This window comes from Magnolia sinica, unplaced genomic scaffold (assembly GCF_029962835.1).
Source record: "Magnolia sinica isolate HGM2019 unplaced genomic scaffold, MsV1 ctg233, whole genome shotgun sequence".
NCBI lineage: Eukaryota > Viridiplantae > Streptophyta > Magnoliopsida > Magnoliales > Magnoliaceae > Magnolia > Magnolia sinica.
Window position 1 is genome coordinate 111624 of NW_026682786.1, and position 15150 is coordinate 126773.

The 15150-nt window shown below is 36.3% G+C and overlaps 1 protein-coding gene and 1 long non-coding RNA gene across 2 annotated transcripts in view; both read left to right on the forward strand.

The window, feature by feature from the left end:
* Positions 1-9265, forward strand: part of LOC131236118 (uncharacterized) — a 32495-nt gene extending 23230 nt beyond the window's left edge. Inside the window, exons 2-3 of the long non-coding RNA XR_009166545.1 lie at positions 3226-3354; positions 9046-9265. This is a non-coding gene — a long non-coding RNA (uncharacterized LOC131236118). The remainder of the gene's footprint in view (positions 1-3225; positions 3355-9045) is intronic.
* LOC131236117 (uncharacterized) lies at positions 9264-13274 on the forward strand. Its single transcript, XM_058233250.1, has 2 exons — positions 9264-9320; positions 12600-13274. Exons 1-2 carry the CDS (start codon positions 9264-9266, stop codon positions 13272-13274), a joined length of 732 nt encoding a protein of 243 aa, XP_058089233.1.
* The last annotated feature ends 1876 nt before the right edge of the window (positions 13275-15150 follow it).

The window sequence follows — 15150 nt, forward strand, 5'->3', positions numbered from 1 at the left end:
CTCAACATAGTTTATATCTATATGTAATATAGGGAAAACATCGTATCTAAGCACATGTGATAGCAATCAAGTCAGTCATAAACCATTACTGACATTAAAAGCCTTGAAAACCATAACCTAAACGTTCATAGTCCGCACCTTTCACCGGTAAATAAGCATCGAACTCGGTTAGTACACTAAGTCTTCGCCTACAGCACAACGGCTACCTGAATCACGAAATAGGTTAGCTATTTTGCCGATTCTACTATTTGGATTCCTAAATCAGATTAGGGTTAGGATTTTTTTATCCAAAAACAAAGTTGAAACAACAGTGTAGCAACATGGGAGAAGGGATTCAGCCCGTGGAGTGGCAGGAACGAATCCCGGCAACGATCTCTCACTCACTCTCTCTTCTCCTCCCTCTTTCCTTCTCTTTTCTCTCTTCTCTCTCCTAGGGTTAGAGAAATTCGTATGAAGGAGAGAGGGGTGGGTTTAAGGTCCTTATATAGGCCCAAAATTGATGAGAATGGCCCCATGGCCATGGTATACTTGGGTTATAGCCAAAAGCCATCTGTTTTGGTTCAACGGGGCACATCTGGAGGCCCCTTTTCTGCATGTGGTCGGACTTAAGTTCCCTGATATTAGATATAGGTCGAGTTAATTTTGTGGTCCGATCAGACTTACAGATCAACCGTGGCGGACCAGTTTTAGTTCAACGGTCACCGGTACTCGATCAGGGCCACAAGTGCACTGACATGTATTGAAAGTTTTTCCTAATCCGAGGGTATAATTGGGTCAGATTCTGATGGTCTGAATCCTTAGATTTGGCCTACAAGTGAAACAACTCAATTCACTTAAGTTTTAGTTCATTTCCTAAAGATATTCGCGTTTATCACACACTTCGCTCCGGGCTCAAGTTGTGCGTTTCTGGATACTACCTGGACTTGATTTCGAGATAGTAGTCAAGTCTAGTAAGGCGGTCATAACCGTATAGTTTCGCGGTAATCGGACTTTCGACGTGCGGTCCAGGTCTGATATGGAGTTTCAAAGTGCTCCTGGGTGCAACTGGATTTAGAGATTGATTCTAGGTTTCTAGGTAACATAGCGTTAGCGGTTCTACTCATTTTAGGTCTTGCAGTTCGTATTTAAAGTGGTTCAAGCTAATTCTACTGATTATTCAATTTAATACTTAACTAAATTATGCTCTAATTATGACAGAATAAGGTCCTAGGGCAGTTCTACGCCCCTTTCTGGTACTTTTAATTATTATATTATTTTAATTATTTTTCTAGTAGTTTATAATAAATTCTACTTTATCTCTACTAAATTTCATTAGGTTTCATATTGTAGAAAAATTTTAAAAATTCTACAAGCAGCAGTTGTCCAAACTAATAATTTTTGAACAGTTGTCACAACAACCTATATTTAACTATATTAAAATTTTTATTATATTTTTTACTTATTTTTATATGAAACTAGACTTATCAAGCTTCAATCTGACTTTTGAATTACTTAAATCGGAATTATAACGATGGAGATATGATTTTTCGACATTCGACGAAAAAACTGCAGAAAACGGGCCGCCCAACCTGTTGGGCTCCGCCGTTTAGCGAACTCATTTTAGAAAAATCGACCAAAAATGAGGTGGATTCAAAACTAAAGTGGGCCATACAAGATGAAAATTTGGAAAAAGAAATACCTACCGTTGGAACCTTTCTGGGCTCCACCTTGATTTTATATGCCATCCAAACCGTTTATAAGGCCATTAACACATAGATGGAGTGAAAATACAAAAAATTTAACATGAAACCAAGCTTTTATGGTCATAAGAATGTTTAAACGGTTCTCATTGAATCCCTACTGTTTCCTCTTGTGTGGCCCACTTGAGTCTTGGATCCACCCCATTTTTTGTTAATTTTCCTAAAATTATCTTGCAAAACGGATAAACGGAGTATATTTCCCAAAAACATGATGCTGCCCCACGCAGCATCCTTGTGCAGGAACTTCCTGCTAAAGGCTTTTGCAGGAAATCCGCATCGGTTAGATGTGGTACACACATGACACGTGGGCAATTAAGCACTGGTTGGATGATCACCCCATCGTCCAACTGTCTGCGTGAGACCCATATTTACATTTTTTTTTTTAAAAAAAAATAAAAGGCTATCAAACGCCATAAGAGTGCAAAGTTCATGAGTATGAACCTTCCATACTCCGCCAGGGTATCAGAAAATGGGGAACGGATTGGCTACTCCCCCTATACCAGCCAATGGCTGGTGGTCGGCGCTCTGTGGGCCCGACCATGATGTACGTGTTTCATCCATGCCATCCATCTATTTTTAAAGATCATATTACGGCATAACAATGAAAATGAGGTATATCCCAATCTGAAATGGACCACATTACAGGAAATAGTGTGCATTAACCATTAAAAACATTTTAGGGGCCATAAAAGTTTTGGACCGAGATGATTTTTGTTTTTCCCCTTCATCTAGGCCTGTATGACCTAATAAACAGATTGGATGTCAAATAAACAGTACAGTGGGCCTTAGGAGGATTTTAATGATGGATATCCAATCACTATTTTTTTTCATGCGGTGTGGTCCACCTGAGATTTATATACCTCTCATTTTTGGAATTGATCACTAAAATGATCTTTAAAAATTGATGAACGTAATGGATGAAATACATACATGATGGTGTGGCCCACAGAGGACCGACGTGGCTGGTGTCCGGGGGAGTAGCCAATCCGTTTCCTAGAAAATCATCGGTCCCTGTTATTATATTACTCCTAGCCATGTTCTCCCTAATTACCCTGCAACCGGCTACACGTGGGTAATATGGGCCGTACATGAGACAGGCTCAAGATAAACGGGTGGCATGACGTGAAAATTCTATCGTCCATCCCCATCCACGGTGATGCCCATCATATAAACAGTTTAGATCATCGTAAAACGACCCAAATCCAACGGCTACCGTCCCAACATAACAAAAACAAAGCAATTAGTAAGCATGTTTTTGAAATTTCCCGCGTAACGTCCAATAATGGATATACGTCGTATGATTCTATTTCCATTATTTCTTTTTCTTTTGGTTGAAATTACCCTTTCCCTTGTACACTGGGTATGGGTTTTTTCATCCCCTCTCTCTATTTAAATTCCACGACTTCGATCTCCAGCATTCAGCTAAGTTATTTGAGAGAGAGTTCCTAAACTATGGCTAAAATTAACCCCCAAAACTTTCCTGTAGGCATTCGTTTCACGCCTTCCGATCAGGAACTGCTGGTTTATCTCAAGAACAAGAATCATGGGCTTCCACAGCCAATTGATTTGATCCATGAATATAATATCTATACATGTCGCCCAGATCAACTTCCACGTAAGTAAGAACTGGTGCGGTTCTAGGGTTGGTTTTAGCATTTTCACTCATTCTTTTTATTCTTCTTTCGGGATCTTTTATTTCTGTTCCTCTATCTGCACCTTTGCTTTCTCTATCTTGTTTCTTTAGGGTGAGTTAGGATGCTCTATCAAATTAAATTGCAATATTTATTCTTTTGATAAAGCCGTCGTGACCAAATTGTAATTTCATTAGCATTCACATTGAGCTGTCTAGGCTCCAAATTGCAACTAGATTACTTTCAAGTTATACTTGAAAGTTTTGTAACTGCAAATTGAGGGCTACTTCATTCGATTCACTTGTGCATTGATCCATAGCTACAGAAAGTCGAGTGTGTGTGTGTGTGTGTGTGTGTGTGTGTGTGTGTGTTTGTATATTCTGAGAAAGGTGGGAGTACACCACCTGTGATTTTGTTAATAAAAGTAAAATTTTCACCTGACGAGGGTAGCATATAATATATATATATATATATATATATATATATATATATATATATATATATATATATATATATATATATTCTGAGAAAGATGGGAGTACACCACCTGTGGTAGCAAAAGCTTAGCCCAACCCCTAATTATAACAGCTTTATACAAGAGAAGGAGCCTCTTCAAAAAAAAATAATAATAATAATAATAACAGAGGCTCCCCAGTTGACACAAAGAAAAGCAAATCCATGAGCGTAAACATTCACACAGAGATTAGGAGAAGGGGATGGAAGATTGTCTCAGGAGCAATGCTGCCAACAGCATTGGTCTCTAGAATCTCTGTGGAACAATTCAAGAAAATGGATAATTAGTTTCCTGTATGTAAAACTAATATGGAATTGGTTTGGTTCATATCATTCTTCTTTGTAGTAATTCAGTATATTTATCTTTGTTTATACTTTAGTTTGGTCTTATAATTTAGGTTTGTCATTCTTCTATTTTGTTTTCTTTATCTTGTTTACTTCTTTCCATTATGATCATGTGTGATCCAGTTGATCATGGTTGATGATAAGATGATCACGATTAGCTAGTGAAATTCTTCTTATTTTCCCTTATGGGTATAGAGGACTAATTGTTTCCATTAGCAAGTGCTTTCTCGATTCAAAAAGAAGTCTCTTTATAAACTAGCTCCTTGTCGCAACAATTTTTCATTGAAGCTTCTTTTGTTTTCTTTCTTATTAGTGTATCAAATCAAAATTTAATTATTAGTACGTAAGAACTTATTTATTCCAAGAACAAGTTCTATTTCCTTTGTCTTTTATTCCATCATTCTCTTTTACACTTGTTAATAATCTCTTCGTATACCTTGTTATTAGGTAAAATTAGATTAGAGAGAAAACCCTGTCCAACCCTTAGATTTATAAGAATAAAAAAATCAAAAACCTATGGGACTACAAATAATTCATGCACACCCAAAAAGGGACAATCTACACCCACACTTACCCTCAAGATGGAGCACAAATATCATGCACGCCCAACTTTGATAAAATAGTTGACAGATGAGATGCTTGAACAACCTTTCGTAGGCTAATCCTTAGATGTAAGATGAGGAGTAAAATAATGTGGGCCCATTGTTTAGAATATCCCTGATATTTTGATATTATTTGTATCTCTAACTCGGTGATACCAATGACACTGATAGTGATACCGATAACACTAGTGGTATTAGAAATTTCAGGTATCAACAATATATTTCTAAGTATCACCGATGTATTGATATCACCAACATTTTCGCCCGTGTAAATTCCAGGCGTCACTTGTATCGCCAATCTATTGTTAATATTTTTTATTGTGTAAATTTCAGGTGTTGCTTGTATCATCAGTTTATTGGTGATATTTCGATATTATCGCTAATGTATAACCAATGTATCAATATCATAAAAAAATTAAAAATTAAAAAAAAAATTGTTTATTAAAAATGTATGAATGGATGGATGGATGGATGGGATGGTTGGATGGATGGGATGATTGGATGGATAGATGGGATGGATGGATGGGTGTTTGGATAGATGGATGTTTGGATGATTGGATGGGATGGTTTGATGCATGGAGGGATGGTTAGATGTATGGATGGATGGTTAGATGGTTAAATATGGCATGTATGTTAATTGTGTTTATATGTTTATTTATATGTGGATATATAATGTATGAATGCGCGCATCATGGATGTTTGTTTGCTTGCTAGTTGGTTGAATGAGATTTAAGTGATTGTATTTGTTGTATCACTATTGGACTAATCTCTTGCGACAATACATACATTTAGGCCCCATTAAATGAAAACTTATTAGCTATGCATTCTTTTTGCAAAGATGTGTATTTTAGCATCTTCTGAAGTTTATTGAAAAATTCCATCATTTTCCCCATGTTTTCCCAATGTTTCCCCGCATTTATGAAAATTAACAATATTATTAACAATATTGATATTGTTTCTATATCCTTGATCAACGAAACTTATAGCAATAATCAATAACTTTTCTTAAACAAAATAATAATAATCCTCAATATACTTTGTTTGCTCATCAAACATGAGGTTGGAAATAATATAAATAGCTACTTGATTATCATGTTGCAAATGCATAGGCGCGCGTGTGTGTGTGTGTGTGTGTGTGTGTGTTTGTATATTCTGAGAAAGGTGGGAGTACACCACCTGTGATTTTGTTAATAAAAGTAAAATTTTCACCTGACGAGGGTAGCATATAATATATATATATATATATATATATATATATATATATATATATATATATATGTATATATATATATATATATATATATATATATATATATATATATATATATATATATATATATATTCGAGAAAGGTGGGAGTACACCACCTGTGGTAGCAAAAGCTTAGCCCAACCCCTAATTATAACAGCTTTATACAAGAGAAGGAGCCTCTTCAAAAAAAAAAAAAAAATAATAATAATAACAGAGGCTGCCCAGTTGACACAAAGAAAAGCAAATCCATGAGCGTAAACATTCACACAGAGATTAGGAGAAGGGGATGGAAGATTGTCTCAGGAGCAATGCTGCCAACAGCATTGGTCTCTAGAATCTCTGTGGAACAATTCAAGAAAATGGATAATTAGTTTCCTGTATGTAAAACTAATATGGAATTGGTTTGGTTCATATCATTCTTCTTTGTAGTAATTCAGTATATTTATCTTTGTTTATACTTTAGTTTGGTCTTATAATTTTAGGTTTGTCATTCTTCTATTTTGTTTTCTTTATCTTGTTTACTTCTTTCCATTGTGATCATGTGTGATCCAGTTGATCATGGTTGATGATAAGATGATCACGATTAGCTAGTGAAATTCTTCTTATTTTCCCTTATGGGAATAGAGGACTAATTGTTTCCATTAGCAAGTGCTTTCTCGATTCAAAAAGAAGTCTCTTTATAAACTAGCTCCTTGTCGCAACAATTTTTCATTGAAGCTTCTTTTGTTTTCTTTCTTATTAGTGTATCAAATCAAAATTTAATTATTAGTACGTAAGAACTTATTTATTCCAAGAACAAGTTCTATTTCCTTTGTCTTTTATTCCATCATTCTCTTTTACACTTGTTAATAATCTCTTCATATACCTTGTTATTAGGTAAAATTAGATTAGAGAGAAAACCCTGTCCAACCCTTAGATTTATAAGAATAAAAAAACCAAAAACCTACGGGACTACAAATAATTCATGCACACCCAAAAAGGGACAATCTACACCCACACTTACCCTCAAGATGGAGCACAAATATCATGGACGCCCAACTTTGATAAAATAATTGACAGGTGAGATGCTTGAACAACCTTTAGTAGGCTAATCCTTACATGTAAGATGAGGAGTAAAATGATGTGGGCCCATTGTTTAGAATATCCCTGATATTTTGATATTATTTGTATCTCTAACTCGGTGATACCAATAACACTGATAGCGATACCGATAACACTAGGTAGTATTAGAAATTTCAGGTATCAACAATATATTTCTAAGTATCACCGATGTATTGATATCACCAACATTTTCGCCTGTGTAAATTCCAGACGTCACTTGTATCACCAATGTATTGTTAATATTTTTTACTGTCTAAATTTCAGGTGTTGCTTGTATCATCAGTGTATTGGTGATATTTCGATATTATCGCTAATGTATAACCAATGTATCAATATCATAAAAAAATTAAAAATTAAAAAAAAAATTGTTTATTAAAAATGTATGAATGGATGGATGGATGGATGGATGGGATGATTGGATGGATAGATGGGATGGATGGATGGATGGGTGTTTGGATAGATGGATGTTTGGATGATTGGATGGGATGGCTTGATGCATGGAGGGATGGTTAGATGTATGGATGGATGGTTAGATGGTTAAATATGGCATGTATGTTAATTGTGTTTATATGTTTATTTATATGTAGATATATAATGTATGAATGCGCGCATCAGGATGTTTGTTTGCTTGCTAGTTGGTTGAATGAGATTTAAGTGATTGTATTTGTTGTATCACTATTGGACTAATCTCTTGCGACAATACATACATTTAGGCCCCATTAAATGAAAACTTATTAGCTGTGCATTCTTTTTGCAAAGATGTGTATTTTAGCATCTTCTGAAGTTTATTGAAAAATTTCATCATTTTCCCCATGTTTTCCCAATGTTTCCCCGCATTTATGAAAATTAACAATATTATTAACAATATTGATATTGTTTCTATATCCTTGATCAATGAAACTTATAGCAATAATCAATAACTTTTCTTAAACAAAATAATAATAATCCTCAATATACTTTGTTTGCTCATCAAACATGAGGTTGGAAATAATATAAATAGCTACTTGATTATCATGTTGCAAATGCATAGGAGTCATCATCTCCATGCCAAGATTGAACAAAAGAGAGCGAAGCTAAATAATTTTACTTATACCATGCTCCTAGAACAATATTTATCCTTGGCTGAAGAATGGGTAACAATTAGCCGCTTCTTACTTTTCTAAAAGATAAAATTACCATCAACATTCTTTCATAATGCTTCAATCCCTTCTCTCTTAGTGTGTTCAATATGTTCTTTCATTCTTTTTCCCTTAGCTTTTTTGTAGTTTCTTTTAAATTAAACTGGAGATTTCATTCCATGTATAAGTTGTATAGAACCTGGACAATTCGGGCTTCCCCATGCGACAAGATCCTAAGGAGGCCTATCATAACGCCTAAAAAATGGCAGCCTGTATATGACACTAACCTAAGGAATCCTTCCTGAATTTCCTAATGGAACCCAACCCCACTTTGTCTAGCAAAATTAGGCCCCAGATCTGAGGCGGGAGGTCCGAGGCCTGCCCAGAAAAGGAAAAAGTTAGATGCTTACTACCCAATCAGGACATCCCGTCCACCATAGCACTCCCTTATCTGAGGACATGGCCAAAAGAAAATTGCCCTCTATGCTTCAGCTTACCAATCCTGTTTGACCATTGCCTCCAGCTCCAGGTCGGTTGCTGTTTGACCATTTCCTTAGACTATATCTCATGCATTATATATATAGTGTGATAAAATTGTAAGTGCTCGATGGTTATTGATAATTTATTCTTTCTCATTTTTTAAGCTACGTTAGGTCTCTTCTTTGATATTTGCTTGCCAGTGAATCTCTCTTTGATTTTCTCACCCACTTCTTGTTAAATTGGACTGATTTGTTCTTGATTTCCAGGAAATTTCTTCTATGGGAAGGGCAACGAGTTGTACTTCTTTGTCACAAGAGATTTGACAAAATCTAGGATGCCGCGCAATGTGGAAAATGGTTACGGTTTTTGGAGGTCAACTGGAAATATTGAACTAGTAAGAGACCAAGATCATGTAGTCATTGGCAAAAAGAGGACCTTTAATTTTTTCAAATGCAAACCAAAACGGGAAAAAACAAATTGGGTGATGAAGGAAAGTTCATTAATAGATCCAACAAGTTATGAGGGTGCTGAAATGAAAAAGGTAAGAAAATAATAAAAGCATTTCAAGATTTTTTATTTCAACCTTTGTTATTAGTTGGTTAATTTTTCTTCTCTTTAAGTTGATATTGTGGTTGTTCTTCATCTTCTTAATATATAGCTTAATCGATGCCTTTACCATTATCAATTTGCTTAATCTTCTTTGAAAATCATTTGTTTCAAAGTAGCTTCTAGGTTTTGCAAAAAATGCTTGGTGGATCCTTTTCATCCCTTCAAACTATCCCAAGAAATGCATGAACTAAGTGTCAATGTGACATAGGAAAGGACGTGATGAGGTCGATCACCGCCTTCCTCGATCGATAAACAACTTGAATCCACAACAGAAAACTCTTGAATCCATGGGGCATAATAAAGTTTCTAAGAAATTTTAATTAATTGAATAATAGAATGAATTTGAAAAAAAAAAGATTTTTAATTTATATGCTTAAATAATCCTAAATAAATTCTAAAACATAACTAAAAGAGTTTTAATCAAATAAGGAAATAAATTCTGAAAAATGTGTAAATTTTCACTATTTGTCAACCTATCGTCAATGGGTCGAGTCGAGTAGTCGATGAGTCGATCAATCGAACAGACTAAAAAATGTCCAGAGACTTAAAACTAAAATTATGTGAATTTCGACTTGTCAACCCAATTTATTGACTTGTTGAACAGTACTTTGACCTATCGATAAGATCTGTCAACATGACGAAATAGACAAAAATTGTCTAGCTACCAATCTGAAATTTCTAGCGAAATTTTGACCTGTTGACTGGTCGAACTATGCTGAATTTTATCAATTGCTCATTGGGCTTCTTTTGGTTCGTGTGTATTAGGAACATGCTTGATCCATGTCCTACATCATAATTTGTGAAGGCATTACCTGGTTTTGTTCAGTGAAATGCTTGTATCAATCTAGTGTAGCTGATAACTGTGGAGGGCTTCATTTTCATGGCATTGCTTTTTGCTTGAAATTACAATAACCATGTGGGTAAGAAAGGGTGAGAAAATAAAAAACTATATAATCTAATTTGGATTTTTCTGTTCAACCCCAAACACAATGCTGACTGATTTGAGGGTGACCTCAATTCTCATATTCACTAAGATTGTGATTAGGGTACATTCAAACATACCTTTTTCACATTGCAATGCATGAGGCCAAATTTACTAGAATGGACTAGATTACTTTTGGCCGGAATGAAATTTTTAGGTCTCGCTTTAGCATGTGGAGCCAACCTAGGAATCAAACGTCCCCGTTCAACTTATAGAGCTGATTTAGGCTGTGTTTGGATTGACTAGTGAATTGCATTGCAAACATATGGCTTAGTAGCACTCAGATTGCAGATATTTTTTATTTCATGTCCAACATGAAAGTCACATGATGCAAAGTTGGAACGTGGATGTTCTATATGGAATGCTAAACAAATCAAAATCTGGTCATTTCAATATTCGACAGAGTAATGCAGTCCAGTTCAATGGTCAGTGATAAAAATCACACAGGTTTCAACAGTAAGGTAGCCATTCTAGCTAGGGGCAAGTAAAGGTGAGATGCTAATTTTGTAGTAAACCATGCAAGAGATTAATGCTCGTTTCATTTTTCTTTGTTCAGTTTTCCATATCTTCATTTGGTTGCACCAAATATCATTAAATTTCCTGAGATTTGCACCAAATGAGATTGATTAATCATGAAATATCATGATATTAACTTTAACAAAACACACCCTCAACTAATCTCTTTTAATATAATGTACTTACTTCCTTGTTCATATGTAGATGACAACGTTCAAGGATAGGTTATTTTTTAGTTCACAATTTGGTATTTATGGATGTATTAATATTTCTGCATTGAATGAAATGTGCTTAATTTAGCTCTTTGCGGTGTTAAGCTCACTTGCAATACGAAGTAGGTTCAATAGATTTTCTCTACTGTGCTCAATTGTAGATTGGATTTTGGGCACCTCTTCTCTCTCTCTCTCTCTCTCTCTCTCTCTCTCTTTTTGGGCACTTGCAAACAAAACCCAATTCACCATTAAAAACATCTTAGGTGACACTGGAATGTTTATTTGCCATCCAACCTATTTATAATGTTACAATGACGCATATGCAAGGACCAAATAAATATCATCTTTATCCAAAACTTTTGTGACCCTAAAGAAGTTTTTGGTGGTTAATCACCACTGTTTCCTATGGTGTGGTACACCTGATATTTATCCAAAACTTTTGTGACCCTAGAGAAGTTTTTAATGGTTAATCACCACTGTTTCCTATGGTCTGGTACACCTGATATTTATATCTGTTTCATTTTTTAGATCATGCCATAAAATGATCTTTTAAAACAGATGAACGGCATGGATGAAAGGAAAGTCGATCCTGGTGGGCCCCACAATTAGGGATCCACTGAAGTCGCATTCTCGTACAGTATACATGACCTCGTGATCTGGATGGATGAAAAATAAACATTTTGGTTGCCGTAGTAAATTTTCAAGTGTAAGAATTTAATCCCCACCACTTTCTATGGTGTGATCCACCTTAGCCTTCAATCTGCCTCTTTTTTTTAGTTCATGTCTTGGCCTGTTTGGTTGCTTATAATTATATATATATTTTTTAGAATGATACAAGTTAAATTCGTAATTATGAATTTTTAAAAGTGTTTGAATATAAAACAGCATAGATCATAAATGCACAAGAAATCAATTGTCATGCAATCACTGGTCAGTATAATCCATACAGTAAAATGTAGATAAGAGATTGCAGAAGGTGCCTCCCAACATGATACTTCTCGCCTAATTAAAACTTAAAACCCAAGTTTTAGAGTTTATGTTTATTACTTGATTTGATGCATATTACATGAAATTATATATAATTACATGCAACCAAACATGCCTTAAAATGATTTGTCAAGATAAATGAAAGATAAATGAACAGCATGTTTAAAACATATGCACTACGGTGGGCCCCACAAATTCCCAGAAAGATAGAACCATCCTTCACTCGCTAGGTCCTGGTGGGGTAGTACCGGGCCTCAGGCTCCTCTAGGTCGGGTTCGGGTTGGGACCCACCCAAATTGCATCCATTGGTTACAATTTCATACAGGAAAATGATACGGTGAAAATGGTTGAACTAAAATATGATAGAGCACTCTCTCCACTGTACACGTGGAAGGACTATATGAATGTGGGCCGTTGATCCAGTGGACCACATTGTTCCTTCTCTGTAGTGGGTAAGAGATTACACTTTTTTTTTTTGCAGGTTATTTACTAATTCAACTTTATATATTTGCAGGTGGGCTTTGTTCTTTGTAAGATTTATGAGAACAAGAAAGCTTCCGACGAAAATCAAGAGGAGGAAGAACAAATGACAGAAATGTCCGTTGGAGATGGTCCTAATAACTCTGATTCGGATGCGGTTACGGAGAATTTCGAAGAATCCACGTCCCTAACTTACGATGAAAATCAAATGACAGAAATGCCCCCAGGAGATGGTCCTAATAACCCCGATCCTCCATCCTTTGGGTGCCATGCGAGCATGGGAGACCTGTTACCACCTTCCGAGGAAAACCAAATTACAGAAATGCCCTTGAGAGTTGGTCCTAATAACCCCGATTTCTTATCCTCTGAGTTCATTGCGAATATGGCATGTTGGTTTCAAGATTTGGAGGAAAATCAAATAACAGAAATGCCCCTGGGAGATAATCCTAATAACCCCAATTTCCCACACTTTGGGTATACAAGTATGGAAATACCAGAGGAAAACCAAATGACAGAAATACCCTTGGGACACGGTCCTGATAACCAAATGACAGAAATGTCCATTGGAGATGGTCCTAATAACTCTGATTCGGATGCGGTTACGGAGAATTTCAGAGAATCCACGTCCCTACCTTTTGATGAAAATCAACCTGTTACCAGCTTCCGAGGAAAACCAAATTACAGAAATGCCCTTGAGAGTTGGTCCTAATAACCCCGATTTCTTATCCTCTGAGTGCGATGCGAATATCGAAGATTGGTTACAAGATTGGGAGGAAAATCAAATAACAGAAATGCCCCTGGGAGATAATCCTAATAACCCAAATTTCTCACCCTTTGAGTATGCGAGTATGGAAATACCGGAGGAAAACCAAATGACAGAAATAACCTTGGGACACGGTCCTGATAACCTTGATTTCCTACCCTTTGGGTGCGATGCGAATATGGAAGATTCGTTTCGAACTTTCCCTCAAATGACAGAAATGCTCCAAGGAGATTATCCTAATAACGCTGATTTCACATCCTTTGGGTGCGATATAAATATGGAAGATCCGTTCTCAACTTCGGAGGAAAGCCAAATGACAGGAATGCCCCTGGGAGATGTTCGTAATAACTCTAGCTACACACCCTCATGGGGGAATATGGTAAATCAAGTGACAGAAATGTCGTCTGATAGAGTATGGAAGATCTCTTCTTAGCTTTGGAGAAAAATCAAATGACAGGAATGCCGCTAGTAAATGGTCCTAATAACCTCGAACCCTTCGGGTGGGATGCCAAAGCCGCCTCCGAGCCCATTGCTTTTGAGGAAAATCAAATGACAGAGAAGCCCTGAGAGGTGCTCCTAATTCATCACACGGTTAGGATTATCAGATCAATGTATCTCGGGCTGAAGATATTGCAAGCGAGGTGGGTGTGTGCTAACCGATGACTATTCTACGTCGTATTATGGTAGAGTGTCGTAGGATGCTTTTATATGTTAAACGTTCCAATGCAATCGAGCTTTTCTTCGTGATAGTTTAGCCATCCGATGCGTTGTGTGGTTGTGATTGCTTATGGGGTTGAAATATTAGTTGGATGAATGGATTTTAATTGATTTTTTTATTTTATTTTATTTTTTTTTGTTTCCTTTAAGGAACTCGGTTACTAGATCATATTGAACTAAGTGAATGTCACGTGCCATGCACCTGGGAAGGAAGACTCATTCTGAGCAGGTTGGTCTTTGGGCTGGGAATTTTTCACTGTGGGCCCCACATGATGAATGGCTTGGGTCTCTCACATATATGTCACGTAGGCATGTAACCTATGAGGAGAGACCACAGCAGCCAATGTTGCTTTCAACTAGCATTTCAGAGGAGCGTTTTAATTAAAATAATTTCCAATTAAGACCTAATAAAGGCGCTAACGTCAGAATACGAAGTTATTATTTATTAGTCTCCTGGTTACTCTCTATATTTTTTAAGGATCAAAATGTCCTTTTATCAATTGTTCCTTCGAATTGATGATAGTCTTGCGGAAGTCAACAGGGTCGGAGGAGGCATGGGCTCCAATAAATCAGCTATTTAGGCCACTCATCGGCCGATCTGGTTTGTTCACTTTAATTTGATAGTTGTGAACCCACGTTAGGATCATTTCAATTCTTTTTAAGCTGTTTGTGGCACACAACTGCATGATCATTGTGTGCTAATTTCGGACAATTTTCACCTGTGTGGTCCACCCATCATGAGTTATGCGCTCAAACTTCGTCCTATGGCATGAAATTAAAATTCATTTCACGTGGACATCTTGAAATTGTTCTGAAACATGCAAGTGGGCCCCACATAAGACATGTGATGGGTTCAATAGGTGGAGCCCTTGGGTATGAAATGCCATTTTGGCATTTTCTTCTCTCTCTCTCTACAAAGCAGTGGACCACATGTACATGAAGAGGAGGGGACCACCATGAAGGGCTGAATCCCTATTAAAGGTTGGTTGTTATACGGATGGACAACCCACTCCCAGCGACGACGATAAACTCTGACCAATTTCCGTGAAACAACAAGAAAGTTTTGGGCGAAAAAGAATGTTTTTTTTTTTTTTTTTTTCTTTTG